Here is a 15,627-nt window from a genome sequence, read left to right on the forward strand (position 1 = left end):
ACGAAATAGCGCAAAACAGCAATGTTACTTAGTGAGATCCTAATATTATGAGTTTGAATTGATTCAGGGGAGTCGAGATGATGGAAAGGTGTGAGGTTCCATTCTCCTATAATTCGAGGAAATAATGACAATTTAAAGAGGCTTGACCTGGCAAAGTAAGGGGAGAGAGTGAGAGGGTGGGCAATGACGGGTTTCCCTGGATGCAGACCGAGTTACGTATGGACTAGGATCTATAGAAAATTTACAGTTTATTAAGAGTAAAGGAACATAATCGTATTACTTTTCGCCTCGTTTGAAGGGTGTGAAAACCACTCGTGCGCAATAATTCAGTTATAGACTCTTGTCAGTCGCATTTAAAGAAAGTAAACGTATGTCTCTTCTCTGTATCCTTTCAAGGGCGTTAATGTCGATTTTGGTAAAGAGGTCCCAGATAGCGCACATATTATTCCAATTTTGGTCGAATAAAAGTGGTATAGGCTAATAATTTCACTTCATGGGATGCATCTTTAAGCTTACGGTGAAGTAGGCATAGTTTTTTAAATGCAGAAGAGGCGGTGTTAGCAATGTGGCTATTCCAATTGAGGTTAGCAATTGTAATTCCAAAATACTTGTGCTCGCTCATTTCGACCAAGGGGTCTTACCTATACATTCGGAAAACGTCGGGGGTAGTTTTTTGTATGTTATAAGCAGAAGGAGATATTTATCATAGTTGAGTTTAATTTCCCACTTATTGCTGCACTGAAGAAGGTTGTCTGAAGCTAAATTAAGTGATAGTTGATCATTATTACAATACATTATCATGCAAGTTTATTTCTCTTTGTGATACAGTTTGAACAAAAAGAGCGGACGCCGAGAAAAAAGCAAAACTATATTAATATTTTAAAAAAATGATATAGTCGACAGCAAGCTGACGAACATTCACAAGGGGCATATATTACATCTACTATTTGTCACAATAATAAGAAATAATAGTGGACCAAACACCCTACCTTGAGGCACGCCAGAGGTTCCTGAAAGAGAATTGGACTGCTGTCCCATGAATCACTGCTTACTGTTTTCGACGCGTTAAGCAAGCAGGAACCCAGAACAGCATAAAGCTAGGAAGACAAAGGAATTCTAATTTACAAATTAATTTGGCGTGAGGAACTACATCGAAAGCCTATTGAGAATCCAAAACGATTACGTCCTACTTGGCCAGCCTTGTCAAGGACAGAAGCAAACGAGTGAATGACTGTGTTTAATTGGGGGACTGTCTAGAGCCCTTTCCTGAAGCCATGTTGGAAAGGAGGTAAAATGTTACACTCGTTTAAGAAACTGGCAATGTAGTCAGCAACAATGTGATGAATTAATTTAAAAGTAGAGGATAACATGGAAATCGGACGGTAATTCAAGACTGAAGTTTGGTCATCATCTTTGATTATAGGGACAACACGTGCTACTTTTCAATCGAGTGGTACTACCTTAGAATGTAAAGAGGCCTGAAAAATTACTACAAGAAATTTACTTAAAGGTTCCGCATAACGCCGAAGGAAGGTGTTGGGAATGCAATCTGGACCAACAGATTACTGCACTTTTAATCGGAGGAGCATGTTAAGTACACCTTGATGAGAAGTATTAGCGTCAGAAGAGCAGGGCGGTGAAGTTCGGAAAGAGGGTTCAGTGGGCGGGGAGAAGACGCTGTGAAAGTGGTCATATAAAAGGTTAGCAGTAGTCTTAGGATCAATTATTGGAATGCTATCGTGGGTAATGTTCATTATAGGTTTGTTCCGTTCCTTAATAAGTTCCAAAATTTCTGTAGATCTTCCTTAATAAAATTTGGTAAACTGTTACTGACATAATATTTTTTTTGCTTGTGCAATGGGATATGAAATTGTGACACGAACATTTTTTTAATTAACGGTAGCTGCGCCTGCCTTTCTTAGGCGTCAGGATTTACGGTTTAATTGAATAGTCCGCCTATTCATCCATGGTGTACGTTTAACTGGCTTTTTAAGTTTGTTGGGTACAAATTTTTCAATGCAAAATAAACACATGACTTCAAACTTTTCGCCAAGGCACAAGACGTCATTCTGGCAAAATTCAGAAAAGCGAGAATCAAGATGATCTGTACTTCGCCCATCATAGGCATGCGCGCGATTTTTCCCAATCGTAGATGCATGCGGGCCATGCGCGTGTTTAACATTCAACGAGAACGATACAACTAACGATATAAGTTCATGGTCAGACAGCCCAGGTTCGATTCATACAGAATAATCTGAAACGGAGCGTTCAAGAAAGACGAGGTGAAGGAGCGAACCAAGACCGTTTAGATGTCTGGCAGGTTCTTTAAATTATGGGGTTTTACGTGCAAAAACAAGGATCTGATTATGAGGCACGCCGTAGTGGGGGACTCGGGAAATTTGGACCACCTGGGGTTCGTTAGCGTGCAGCTAAATCTAAAAACACGGGTGCTTTCGCATTTCGCCCCCACCGAAATGCGGCCGCCGTGGCCGGGATTCGATCCCGCGACCTCGTGCTCAGCAGCCCAACACCATACCCACTGAGCAACCACGGTGGGCTATGTCTGGTAGGTTCACAAACTACTCGTAAAAGATTGTTGATCGAGCATCATATCAAAAAGCACATTTGCGCCGACAACTGAACCGGCACCTGACATAAGACCATTCCAGTGACTACTTGGCAGGTTAAAATAACCAACCTTAATATCCTTAATAAGTAATCGGAGGCATAGTCTGGTGGCCTGTACACCGCACATAATAGAAGGGAGCCAGACACGCGAGATGCGCGCAGTGTGTTTGGCTACATAAGATCCCGGCGGCAGTGCAGGGCAGAGAAATGGATCATATACCCCGTAAGGCAGAGACTACAAGCAGTGACTCATGAATAGCTCATACCCCCGTAAGCTAGCAAAAAAGCAATGGCTCATGACCCCGTAAGACACAGGCTACAAGCACTCAGCGAAGTCGAGCTAACAGTGTATACATTCTTTGGAATCACGCAAACAACATACAAAACAGCATACGTTTCAAAAGAACAAACTCAAAACTAGCATCTGAACCACATAGTTATCAGGCGTTCGTGCTAGCAATGCGAACCATGCAGTGCCCCCGGTATACTTTTCTCTGTAAAGATTACTGTGGCGTAAGCGGCCGTGGCGATGCCAGTTTTCGACGTGGGAGTGACGTCCTTAGCCTTTCGTATATAAAATAACCAGCCTAGCAACTGATTTCAATGTTGTTGCAGCACCGCTATGGGCGGAGGCGTGCTCTAAAATAGTATTACTCAACCATTACTCTAAAATAGTATTACTCCGTAACTCTTAAGTCATAAAGAATTGCATACCCCAAATCAATTTGAGGGGCTCGAAGCCCGTCATGGACGCCATGTTTTAGAAAGCACCAATATACAGGCCAATACTCGGTCGTGTGCTTTGCACCCGTGGTTGTAAGGTGAACAGATATCGGATGCATGTTTATAAAGCGTTGGTGAGTCAATCGTGATATTCTGGTGTGGTATGTGTCCCCGTAAAAGTTCTCGCGAAACGTAAGCTTCAACGATGTTCGAAGCTGCGTCCTCGCTGAGGATATATGAAGCAGGAAAGGCAGAGCAGTGAACGGTTATGACGTAAAGTACACGCGAGAAGAACAGCCGTTGCGTTTGCGTTCACGTCGACAAATACATGATCTGGCGAATGAGTGCTACGGAATTCCGCAGCATTGAGGAAGTTTTATGGAAGGGAAATATTGTCATCTCTTCGACAGTAGCACGTAGGTATGCGTAGGAAACCCTTATGGATGAGTAAATATGGGTCTCTCAGGCTGTCTTTCTGTAACTGCAAGGAAAACTGCGTAGTAATAGAAATAGTGCTCTCGTATTTGCTTCTCGTAGGCACTGAGTCACCGTTGGGGATGTTGATGATCTAAAAGGGGCCCATCCAGGGGCCCATCCCCACTCAAGGGAATAGGCCATGAGTATGGTGGATTGCATATATGCATTGCAATCAGGGATAAGTATTATAGTATATATATATATATATATATATATATATATATATGTAAAGCTCGAACATAAGAGTTCTCGTCAACTAATTATGTTTAGAAATCCACGTTGCAAATTATGAATTCATTTTGGTTGTTTCAGCCATGGACCGGCCTTTATCACGATGGTTTGACGTGCGTAACGACACTTGTTTTATACATTTCGGCTAGAGTATTGTTCCAACATTTCTCAATAACTAGTTTTGCAACGGAAAGATGAGGGTGCACAGTACAATACAGAGGTATATGTATATCTGTGTATACAGATACTAATACTGATAAACAAATTAAGAACTACCGCAGTAGAAAGATCTTCTTCTTGAGCAGTAAGTCTGAATGAAAAATACGAAGAAATCTTAAACAGAAAAATTAAAATAATTCCGTGCAGTCAATGTCATCATTTGTTGGTTCCAAGTAAAACGGTCAAACCCACTATGCGATAGGTTGAGAATCCAGCTGTGCGTAGTAGCTGCCAGGTTCTTGTTCCCTAATGAAATGGCTAAACCAACCCTGGGGGATCGGCCATATATCGCACGGTGAAAAAAGTGTTCTACCTAGAGGAGAGTAAGTTGAAATGAAACAAGTATCTTGTAAATGGGACTTAACGTGCGCACTGTTACAGATATGAATGATCAAATATTTAATATTTTTAGAAACACCTTATGCGAGCATATTAAGTTTTAAGAAGAACTTTAGCACGCAGTTCTTTTTGTCTCACGCAGAAACGTGCAGAGGGCTTCGCAAACATTCCTGTGGCTGCAGCCCAGTAGGGTAGCCGCCATGGGTCGTGTGGTGAGAGAGGAAGAAAGAAGAAGCGGGCTCGCACGGAGCCGGCCCTGTCTGTTGTGGTGACCGGGTGAGCCTTGCGCTCGCCCTGCCCTGCCCGGCCAAGACGCGAGCGCTTTTGCAGACGTCGAGGAGCGCCAGCGCGTTGGCCTCCGCCGGCAGCGCTCGATCGCGGGCCAGCATGCATGACCCGACCGAGGACACCGTCCTGCGGCAGCTGACCGAGGCCTTTGGCAACCGGAAGTACTTCCTCATCTCGGCAGGCGTGAGTGGCCGGGCGCTCAGTTTCTCCGCGCAAATAGCTGTAATACACACGTTGACAGGAAGGCAACGCTTCGAAAGCTACGAAAGAGAGCGGTCACAGAAGACTCGCTCGGCGCGTTTCGCAGTGCGGTTCTTAATATGCCCGACGATTGCTACGTAATAACTACTTTCTGTATTGTAACTTTCACTAGGTGAAACGAGGTTAAGCCAAGTTATGCAGAATGTGTGCGCCTTTGTGCTTCCAATATGCGACGCACTATGATTTAGTCGCGAAAGCAAGCTGTGGGCTGTGGCCGCTGGTCAGGAGAATGTTTCACTGCGCGAGCTCGGGGTAAACAGTTTCATACCCACGAGGCCTTTCACAAAGTAGGTCACATATTGCGACATAAAAACACGAGTCAAATGGTGCACTGTAATAATGAGGGATACCGGTGCTTTTCAATATGATGGCTTGCTATATTTTGTTAGCAAATGCGAGCAGTGAAGTAAGCATATCTAGGCTTCGTAGGCATTGCCAGCTATGTATGGAACACAGTATAAATGTCGTCTACCAACCCCAAGTAACTGATAGCACTTCAAGCCACTGTTACTACGGATGCCATGAGGAGCTCTCCCGGAAACATTCCATGCGATAAGTACAGAGAATAGAAAACTGAGACAGGGATACCGACAAGAATGCAACTTATCTATTTTACTGTCGACACGCATGCTTACATGGGAGGAAGAAATAACGAAGGAAAGGGAATGTACCTATTGAAATCAAGTTTCGATATTAGCTGACGATCACACCAGTGGCGTCAGCGAGCTTACATGACAGGGCGTTCTGTAAGATTTAAATTTCTGCCCCTCATAACTGTACGGACGGTGTGCTGACACCCTGTTGTTTGTCTGCCATTTGAAATAGTCTTTCTTTAACCGCTTCAGTAGCGAATTATGAAAAAAAAATCACATTCTCGCATTCTCCTCGCAAACAATAGCTCTGCAGCGCCGGATTTCTCTTTAGGTTTTTCCGGATTTACCTTTAGAACGAGAATTCCTGATAGGCAATGAGCCCCTAGAATCTGTGCAAGAGTGCGTTTATCTAGGCTAATTATTCGCATAGGACCTTGATCATGAGATGAAAGTTTACAGACGAATGCAAATGGGTCGGACCGCATAGGGTAGGCATTATCAAGTATCCTTAGTTTAACATGAAGGGCAGAAACTCACACACTGTCATGCAACATAATTCTATAGCGCAAATTAGGACAGAGCCAGAAACACAGGACAAACGCCCAACTTCAACTAGTCTTTATTGCAGAACACTACATTACCAGGAGTCGTTGCGCGGGGTTTACAAAAACACTGCCACTGCGCACACTCTCTCAAGCGCGTTAGCAACATTTGCGCATTTAAACAAAACGTGATTTTGTTAAAACGAGCAGTTTTTTACGGCAAAATAGCCGCAGTGCGGACGAGAAATTTGACTTCTTTCTTGATAAAAAGGGCCTCGAAGAATTCTTTTATTGCGATAGCAATTGTATGGATACTCCAGGCGCATTTCTAGCGTCGCCGTGAGGTTGCGTATAAAGTCCAAGGGCGATAAAATCGTCGCCTACACGCCGTATGCTGTATGTGCGAGTGAAAGCGTGCGAGGGTGAGTTGGCGATCGCGGCTCAATCTCGCGCACGCAAGGGAAGGAAGCGGGGAGGAAGCACGCCGTCTTCCGCTGCACGCAAGGCTCCGGGGGGGGGGGGGGGGGAGATAGGAAGGGGGGAGGGTCGCGTTCTACTCCGGGTGACCCGGGTGACCGCTGTATCTTGAAAGCCATCTACGACGGGGACAGAGCCCGCCCTACGCTGTGTTTTCGTGGCTTAGTTCGCGTTGATGCAAGCGACTGCACGATGGTCAATTCGCTCGCTGCTGCTGACGAGTTTTGACAGCGAGCTTCCGCGGCCATCTAGTTCATGTTTGCTTGTGCGCGCGTGACACAATGCTTGTCAAAATTACGTTTACAAGTTTATACAGCCGATAAAACTACTATCATTAGTTCATATAGCTGTCCACTAATTTGCTATCGCAATGGATGCTTCGCCTTTCGGGCGAAACTGCAACTTTTTGCTTCTGTGCGCTAAATGGGTACGGGTATGGGTAAATGTATGGGTAGGGGGGCCTTTTTCAGGCAGTTGCATCTGCCTTTAGCTCCTACATCCCAGCCAATGAATTCTTTTAATAAAGCTTACAAAAAATGCCCCAATAATATGCGTTTCAAGATGGACAATCAAAATAAATTGTTCGAGGCTAATACTGCATCAAAAAAGAAGGTGAATTTTGTGTCAGCACTGGGACCTATTGACCTGTAAGAAAAGAACAGCTTTATCTTAAAAGAATGATGCTGCGCTTACACACGCTATGGCTGCGAATGTGCTTGATGACATAGTACATGCATTGTCAAGGTTTAATTGCTATAGCATTTACATGGACACTCAAAATTCGCTTGTGTTAATCCTGTATATGTCGGTTATATTGGTACACTATTCTGCCACTAAAGTTACGCATACTACGTTTTACGTACTTGGCTAAAATTACCTCAGGACATTTGAAAATGGCGGCGCACAAACAAATGTCATCAAACATAACATTCGCAGCACATGCCTTTTATTTTAAACCTTCCCTGACTATTATGTTTTAAAAGTGCAAAACTATATCAGTGCTGGAACCTGTAACCGATCTAAGTTTACTGGCGCGGTTCTTCAAGTACAGCTTAGTGGCGCCTGTGCGATGCCATCACAGGGTCTTCATGGCGTTGTACTGCATTTAAGGGTGCCGATAATTATTACGCACCCGTGCACGTCGCGTCAGCGCTATTCAGACCAGCGTTAGTATTTTTTTATTCATACAATTCCCTGCTTAGCTCGAAGGCGTTACCTAAGGGGGGTTATAAGCTTATAAAAAATATATCTTCATTGTCACTGCACACTTGCTCAGACGTCACTCAATTCGACTGAGCGATAGTTTTTACAAAAAAAAAGGAATTTGCGTACAGGTTCGTCTTGGCCTGGTATTCCCTAATTTGGTACTTGTGGTCAGTCCGTCCAGATATATAATTTGGCTGTTTCAAGTAACTTTCGCTATCAATTCCAGTTTTGTTATTTAATATTTGATACAAGAGCTTTAACTGCAATTTTTTGTAGCCAGACGAAAGTGATTCCTAATTCAACTATTCATTTGAGTGCAACTGTAGTTCCTACCGTACCTACCCAAGACGAACCTGGCTGCTCTGTTCTGAATTTTTTTCTAGTTTACTGATCAGGCATGCTTGAGACGGGTCCCAAAGAGTACAGCCATATTCCAAGATAGGTCTTATTTTAAAATTCTTGGAGAAATACGATCGGGGCCAGTAGCCTTACCTTCATCGAGATTCCTAAGCACAGCTTCAATGCCGCTAACGCCATGTTCCATTGGTTGCATAAGAGGAGCGCTGTGATTTGACGACTGTGGGATGTCTGCAGGTTTCAAAAGAAAAATTGATTCAATGTAACTGTTTAAGAAAGTCGCTTTTTCTACGTCGTAACAAGAGTGCGTTCATTGCCAGATGGTTTCATTTATCCCAACAGGAAAAGACCCAAATCTGTTCAAGTACTGCGAGAAAGGTCTCGGGTTTATTCTCATTTTGCCATTTAGTCGTTTAAAATACTTTTGCATTTTCAACAGTTTTTTTGTATTCGCGTGTTAGCTCCTGTAAACGTTTGCAATTGACTTGTCCTATCGTTCTTTTATATCTTTTAAACACGCGCCTTTTTTTTAAGTAGCCTCAAGATACGAAACGCGATATCTGTTTTTTTACGCTTTTTAAGCCTATCAGAATAAATACTTGGCATGAACGCCTTTGTAAGTTCAAGTAACCTAATTCTAAATGTGCTCCACAAGTAATCTAAGTCGTGGTCCACCGTTACACCATCCAATAAGCGTCATGCTAAACATTGTTATCACAGTCAGAGCTTCGCCCTTCAGGCGAAACTGCGATTTTTTTTACCCCCACGAAGCGACTACTGAATATGTGTCGTGGTGCATTTAGTACCAGCTAATGTTCGGCGTTGTTCCCTGTGTCATTCGCTTTGCGCAGTCAAAATTTGTGCTGCAAAATCTGTGTCATATAAGACTTGTAACCAACTAGCCCATCTCATTTGCGCGGTCACCATACTTGGAGACTAACAAAGAAGCTTGCAAGAAGCTAAGGACCGCGCAACAAGCGATGGAACGGGAAATGACAGGCGTGTCGGTGAGGCAGAACGTAAGTCATGTGGATTAGAGGGCAAACGAAGGTAACCAACACTCTATATATAACTGACATTAAAAGGACGAAATGAAGTGGTGCACGCCACTTAATGCGTACGGCAGATAGCCGGTGGTCTCTTACAGTTACAGAATGGGTGCGAAGGTAAGGGAAACACAGTCTATAACTACAGTAGAAGTGGGTGGGGCGATGGACTTAGGAAATTGCGGTCATAAGATGCCGCGAGCTGGGGCGACATTCTGTAAGAATCTACCTAGTGGACTTTCCATTTCGGCTGTCGCTGATTGGCTGCTGCTTGATGTTGAGGAAGGTGCCAGCCAGTCTCCTTCCTGCACATCAAGCAGCAGCCAATCAGCGACACCCGAAATGGACAGTCAACTAGGTGGACTCTTGCAGAATATCGCCCCTGGCGTGAAACAGGAGTAATCAGAGATCGCTGGGACAGCCCTTCGGCCTTCAGTGGACATACAAGATGATGATGGTAAGAAACCCAATGCTCGTTCTGTTACTGTTCGGTGCAGGTGACGTTTATGCTGATGCTCGCCGCCTTGGTGACCGCCTCGAAGCACCTGAACAACGTGCGTAGTCAGGCGGTAGACCCCCGGCGCCGGGTACCGTATCGGCTCAAGCAGATCAACAGTCAAACCACGGCAGAGGGCCTGATGCACGACCTTGCACAGTTTAATGAGGTTCTGGGACCGCGCTCCAAGGCAGGCGACAAGGTACCCAAACAAAAGTACGCCATATATTGCAGGCGAGGCGGGCGGGAGAGATAAGGACTACCATTGAATGAAATTGCGTCCCCTTCCCCGTAAAGAAAATATCTACAAACCTAAGTCCATACTCCTTATCAATTAGACCAATTCAATCCACTATACAGGGGGTTCACTTTTAAGTTTTACAGAATTTTAAAAATCGCCTGTGGCAGGTAGCATAATTCGTATCGTTGAGCTGGGTTATTCTAAGAGGCGAACGTTAGTAGCACGAGAAATCGAAACCATAATAAACTAATTAACAATATTTGACTAATACACTTCTTAGTTAATTACTTTACGACACATATTGCAATTTACGAATTGTAGCCGGTGAGTTTGCAAGACGCATCCACTTGAAATCAATTTCCAGGATGACGCCAGTTTACTCTCTAGTGTCTTTTTGCAGCGAAATGGTTATTGTGACTCAAGTGGCGCAGTACGTCCACTCCAAAAGGTCTGCTCCTAATTATGAGCGAGATTGATTTAAATAACCATCATATCGAGCGCATTGACATCAACACGAAATGCTGCACATGTCGGGTGTAGTCTGTGGAACTTGGCACTGTGTGGAGTACTTGAGCGTTTTGTGGCAAATTCCTAAATTTCGTTTGAATTGCTTATAGCAGATTTATGGGGCACTCAATAACTCATCGTTTCAAGAATAAACTGCTTCTTAATAGAAAAATGCTGCTTTAATCTCACTGTTTCAACTGCTATAGGCGCACCGGAAGAATATATATACGTGCACGTAAGCAATTCTTATGATGTGCAAGTGCAGGAGCATTACTTGTCGTTGAGTGTGTCACTGCATTATATTGCTGAGTTTAGTGTTGCGGCGAAATGTTGCTTAGTAGTGCTGCTACGTTCAACGTGCGTACTAACTGAAGTCCCCTACAACAAGCATGGACGTGCCACAGCGTAGAGCCGAAGGCCGATTCGTGTACACGAACGCTGCCGCATCCGTTTGAGACAAATTCGGCGGCCCCACGTATACGCACACAACCACGAGTTTCGTTTATACGAACTACACAGCGCACATCTATCCGTCTGCGCCGAAGCTGTCTCTGAGTTTGACGGGTCGTAGTTGAAGTCCTGGCTTGGCCTTTATGGCGACGCCGGAGGCAACGTTATCGGGTCGCTGATTGGCGCACACGAAACGAGTCTCCCGTGATCTGTCTCTTGTCATCTGGCCTCATCCATGTCTTAATGAGGCAAATTATGTCGCCTCTGTTGACGTTCACAACGTACGCCGTGGCGTCCCTGTGTTTCGCTAGAGAACGAACGTTGAGGAATGCCACGAGGCAGGCTACCCGATCTGCCTTGCGCTTGCACTGCTTCGTGTGCCAGCTAGTGAATTGCCCGCCCATAAGAGCCCAACAACGTGCACAGACTCGAAAATATTCATCAGTGACGCGTGTTGCAAGGGCGGCGCAGTGGTAAGCGCAGTCGGCTACGGTGTGGTAGCAGTGGAGGTGGGGCAGAGGATCGAATCCTAACCGTGTCGACCTTTTTTTTTACTTAAATAAAGACGACGTAACTAATCTCTGCCGTTTTCCTGCCATGACTTCCTGATGAAGGCGGGGCCACACAATGAGCCGAATAATGCTCTCGCATTAAAAAAAGCACGTATACAGTGGAATCTTCATAAACCTATCTGTCGCTTAAACGGAACACCATCCTCATGGTTGGTTGCTTTTGTGTTCATGCAATGTTAAAATACACTCGTTAAACGGTACCATCATTTTTGCAACCTCCGGATAAACGAGTCTCTGAGCATCAACATTAAGAAAAGCGACTGCGACAGATGAAGCAAACACAGCTGCAGTCATTGCTCGCCGTTCAAAATGTGGCCAGTGTGTGACTGCAAAGCATAATTTCGTTTGTTATGTTCATTGTGCTTTTGATTATGTTGCTGTGTCTAATAGAGCGCTCGTCAGTGGCCACCATACTAGCCAGTTAAATAACTAAGTCAGTTTCATATGCGTGTGAGTTGCAATCAGTGATACGTATATCAGGCAGTGGCTGACTAACTTCCTGTTTATTTTTATGCTGTGGATTGTCTCTCTGCTACGCAATTTATATCTTCTATACAATAAAGTAGTTTCTACCCTTCAGCTGTGTCTCTCAGTAAATGGAGCTCATGATAAACGCAACCAATTTCCCTGGTCCCTTGAGGTTCCGTCAAAAGAGAGTCCATGCACTATATATCACAATTGGGCAAACTTGGGTTCTCGATCCTTGAAGAACGGATTAAGCCGTTTTCAGACTAGACTAGCAAGAAGATACTTCATAAACAGAAATTTTAAGATATTTTAAGACATAATTTTAAGAAAACTTTAAGATATAGGGTCATTGAGCGCTCCGGCAGAACTTTCCAAAATGTCGAAATTTTTTAAGAGCTTCTTCGAGCATTGTTGAATATATACAGGGTGTTCAAAGAAACTTGAGTCAAACTTTAAAAATATGCAAATGCTACGTAGCTCGACAGAACCAAGGTAATGTTGTTTGCCATCGCTTGGACATACTCAGATAATTTTTTGCATTCCGTCTAATTGCCATATTCTTAGTTAATTATTGAACATCTCAAATATTATAATTAGATTAAAAGTGTCAATGAGAAAATTGTAGAGCAACATGATAAATTACCGATATAGCTTACCGTTACTCAATACGTGCTATATAAAATAGTTTTTTTCCGAGCTTGAAATATTCCCGCGAATACACACGATGCGCCTCGAGCGGGCAGTCGCGCGGCGATTTTGCGTGAATTCGCGGGCTTCTTTCCCAGATAATTAGTAGGGGGGGGGGGGGGGGGGATGAAGGGAAGGTAGGGTGCTTGGTTTGGCGTTTTAAATGCGAAACATTCTTTGGCGAAAATTTGCTACTTTGACAGTATCTATCTATCTATCAATCTATCTATCTATCTATCTATCTATCTATCTATCTATCTATCTATCTATCTATCTATCTATCTATCTATCTATCTATCTATCTATCTATCTATCTATCTATCCATCTATCTATCTACGTCTTTGTGCTCTCATGGTCGTTTCGTTAACTTGGTATGTACCAAAAATTGGCATACAATCACAAGAGTATATGACGAATATAAATGATATGTCAAGACATGCGTGTCATGGAGGTCATGAAACAGCCGCCTACGTCTTGGTGCTCTCATGGTCATTTTGTTAACTGGGTAGGTACCAAAATTGGCATAGTATGACAGAAGTGCATGACGAACGTAGTGATAGGTCATGACCAAGGAGGTTTAAAGCATATTTTTAAACCTCCTTGGTCATGACATAAACGGCCTAAAATGCGTGTCATGTAGGTCCTGACAATGACTCAGCGAAAGACGAATAACACTCAAAGACCAATGAAATGGGTTCGGACGTGGGTACTGAGTGAAGGAAACACTAGAGGATGGTGCTAGAAGCCATAGTCATGAGCATGATTCAGCAAAAATGACAATGACTCAGCGAAAAAAGGTTAACACTCAAAAGCCACTGAAATGGGTTCTGACGTGGGCACTAATGGAACACAAAAGCATGATGGTAGAAATCATAGTCATGAGCATAATTCAGCAAAAATGACAATGACTCAGCGAAAAAAGATTAACACTAAAAAACCACTTGAATCGGTTCTGACGTGGGTACCAAGTGAAAAAAAAACACAAAGGATGATAGTAGAAATCATAGTCATGACCACAACTCAGCAAAAATGGCAGACTCAGCGAAAAACGATTAACACCCAAAAACCACTGAAAGGGGCTCGGACGTGGGTAATAGGTGAAGCAACACTAAAGGATAGTGGTAGAAGTCATAGTCATGAGAATGACCCAGCAAAAATGAGAATGACTCAGCGAAAAAATAATAAAACTCAAAAATAATGAAATGGGATCGGATATGGGTCTAAGTGCCGGAAAACGCTAACGGTTGATGGTCGAAGTCTGTCAGGAGCATGACTAATGCCTTCGCCTTAATGTCTCTTAGATGTAGCTAAAGGGACTCGTGAGGACTCATGACATGAATGCCATGACGTGCGTGTCATGTAGGTTATAAAAGAACCGCCTACGTCTTGGTGCTCTCATGGTCGTTTCGTTAACTTGGTAGGCTCCCCGCAAACTGCTTCAAATAACATTGGTTCCCACAGGGCGTGGGATCTGTCGGCTTTTTATTCATCGATTTTAAGTATATACAAATAAAGTTATTATTTAGCCCAATATGTAGAGCGGTTGTCAGTTTAGACATGACGGTCGTGCGCTGACCGCCACCGGTACTGGTGCAACTGTTGTGGCCCGACCAACGCACGGTTTACATAAAGTGGTGGCAACTGGAACACATTTTTTTCAGGCATCCTCAAGTGCCCAGTGCTGTCGCATATTTAAAAGAGCTCTGCTTCGCTGTGTTTTGTATTGCGATTCTCATAAATCGCACAATCCGGGATGTCATCTGTGTCTTGTGAGTTTATGTACATGCGTGCATGCGTGTCCAATTCTTCGCTCTAGGACATGTGCGAATTTTTGGAAACCTCCGTGCTTCGCCGCCATGCCTCAAAAATCTAACATCTACGTAGCTATATACACAGGGAGTGCAACAAAACACGAACAAAATAACACAGACGAATACGATTAGTAGGACAATGCGCTGTTTCTATTTTCTAAAATATATATACGTTCCTTTTCATTTGCTAGGATTACGTCACGCTGCCTAGTTGTTGCTAGAAATGCGTGCTAACGTGCCCACCTATTACTTAATCTCACACTACTAAGTCTCCAATGAGCGAAGCTCTTTGTCGTCTGGTTAAGAGAGCGAGACAGTCGACCACTCGCAGCCTTCGACGGAGCAGTCAGCCTGCAGCCACCCGGACTGTCGCTGGGTGTCTCTCTACCTGAATAACCGCGATCAGAACCCGGCGGACCCATGCACGGATCTCTACGGGTACGCGTGCAATCACCAGTGGCGCGGCGGTGGCGAGTTCCCATTCGGGCCGCGCTCCTTCCGCCAGTTGGCCGTGGGAACCATGGTGGCCAACCTGCACAGCTACTTCAACCGAACCTCGAAGCAGAACTTCCAGGATGAGCTCAAGGGACGCTTCCTGCATCAGGTTTGTGGTGCCGCAGACAAAAGTACATGTGGTGGCAGCTATGGGGAAGTGGTAGTTGTAGTAGCAGTAGCAGTAGTGATAAAAGAGGGGGTGATAAAGGGGACTGTATTAGCGGTAGTCCTTATAGTGGTAGCTTTACGGGCGACGACTCTACTAAAGCGACCGTTTTTTTTTTTTTTTTGCGAACCCTCACATGCATTCCTGACCGTGGTTATTGCGGGCTGCTGCTGTCTTGCTGAATAGCTGACACTTAAAAATTTCGCCAGAACCAACCTGACGAAGAATGTCGATGCTAATGCGTTTAGCACTGAATAAATAATAGCGACACAATGCAATGCCACGTCGAACCGTATAAACGCGTTATGTACTTGTGAGCTCCTCTTTCACGCTTCCGTAATAGGGA

At 44.1% G+C, this 15,627-nt stretch overlaps 1 protein-coding gene across 1 annotated transcript in view; it reads left to right on the forward strand.

Moving 5' to 3' along the window:
- The first annotated feature begins 4,858 nt into the window (after window positions 1-4,858).
- LOC119463676 (uncharacterized) overlaps window positions 4,859-15,627 on the forward strand; it is a 37,955-nt gene continuing 27,186 nt past the window's right edge. The window contains exons 1-3 of the mRNA XM_037724500.2: window positions 4,859-5,088; window positions 9,885-10,085; window positions 14,952-15,224. Coding sequence (XP_037580428.1) covers window positions 5,005-5,088; window positions 9,885-10,085; window positions 14,952-15,224 — 558 coding nt within the window. The 5' untranslated portion in view covers window positions 4,859-5,004. The remainder of the gene's footprint in view (window positions 5,089-9,884; window positions 10,086-14,951; window positions 15,225-15,627) is intronic.

The sequence above is a fragment of the Dermacentor silvarum genome, chromosome 9, assembly GCF_013339745.2.
Source record: "Dermacentor silvarum isolate Dsil-2018 chromosome 9, BIME_Dsil_1.4, whole genome shotgun sequence".
In the NCBI taxonomy this organism is placed as follows: domain Eukaryota; kingdom Metazoa; phylum Arthropoda; class Arachnida; order Ixodida; family Ixodidae; genus Dermacentor; species Dermacentor silvarum.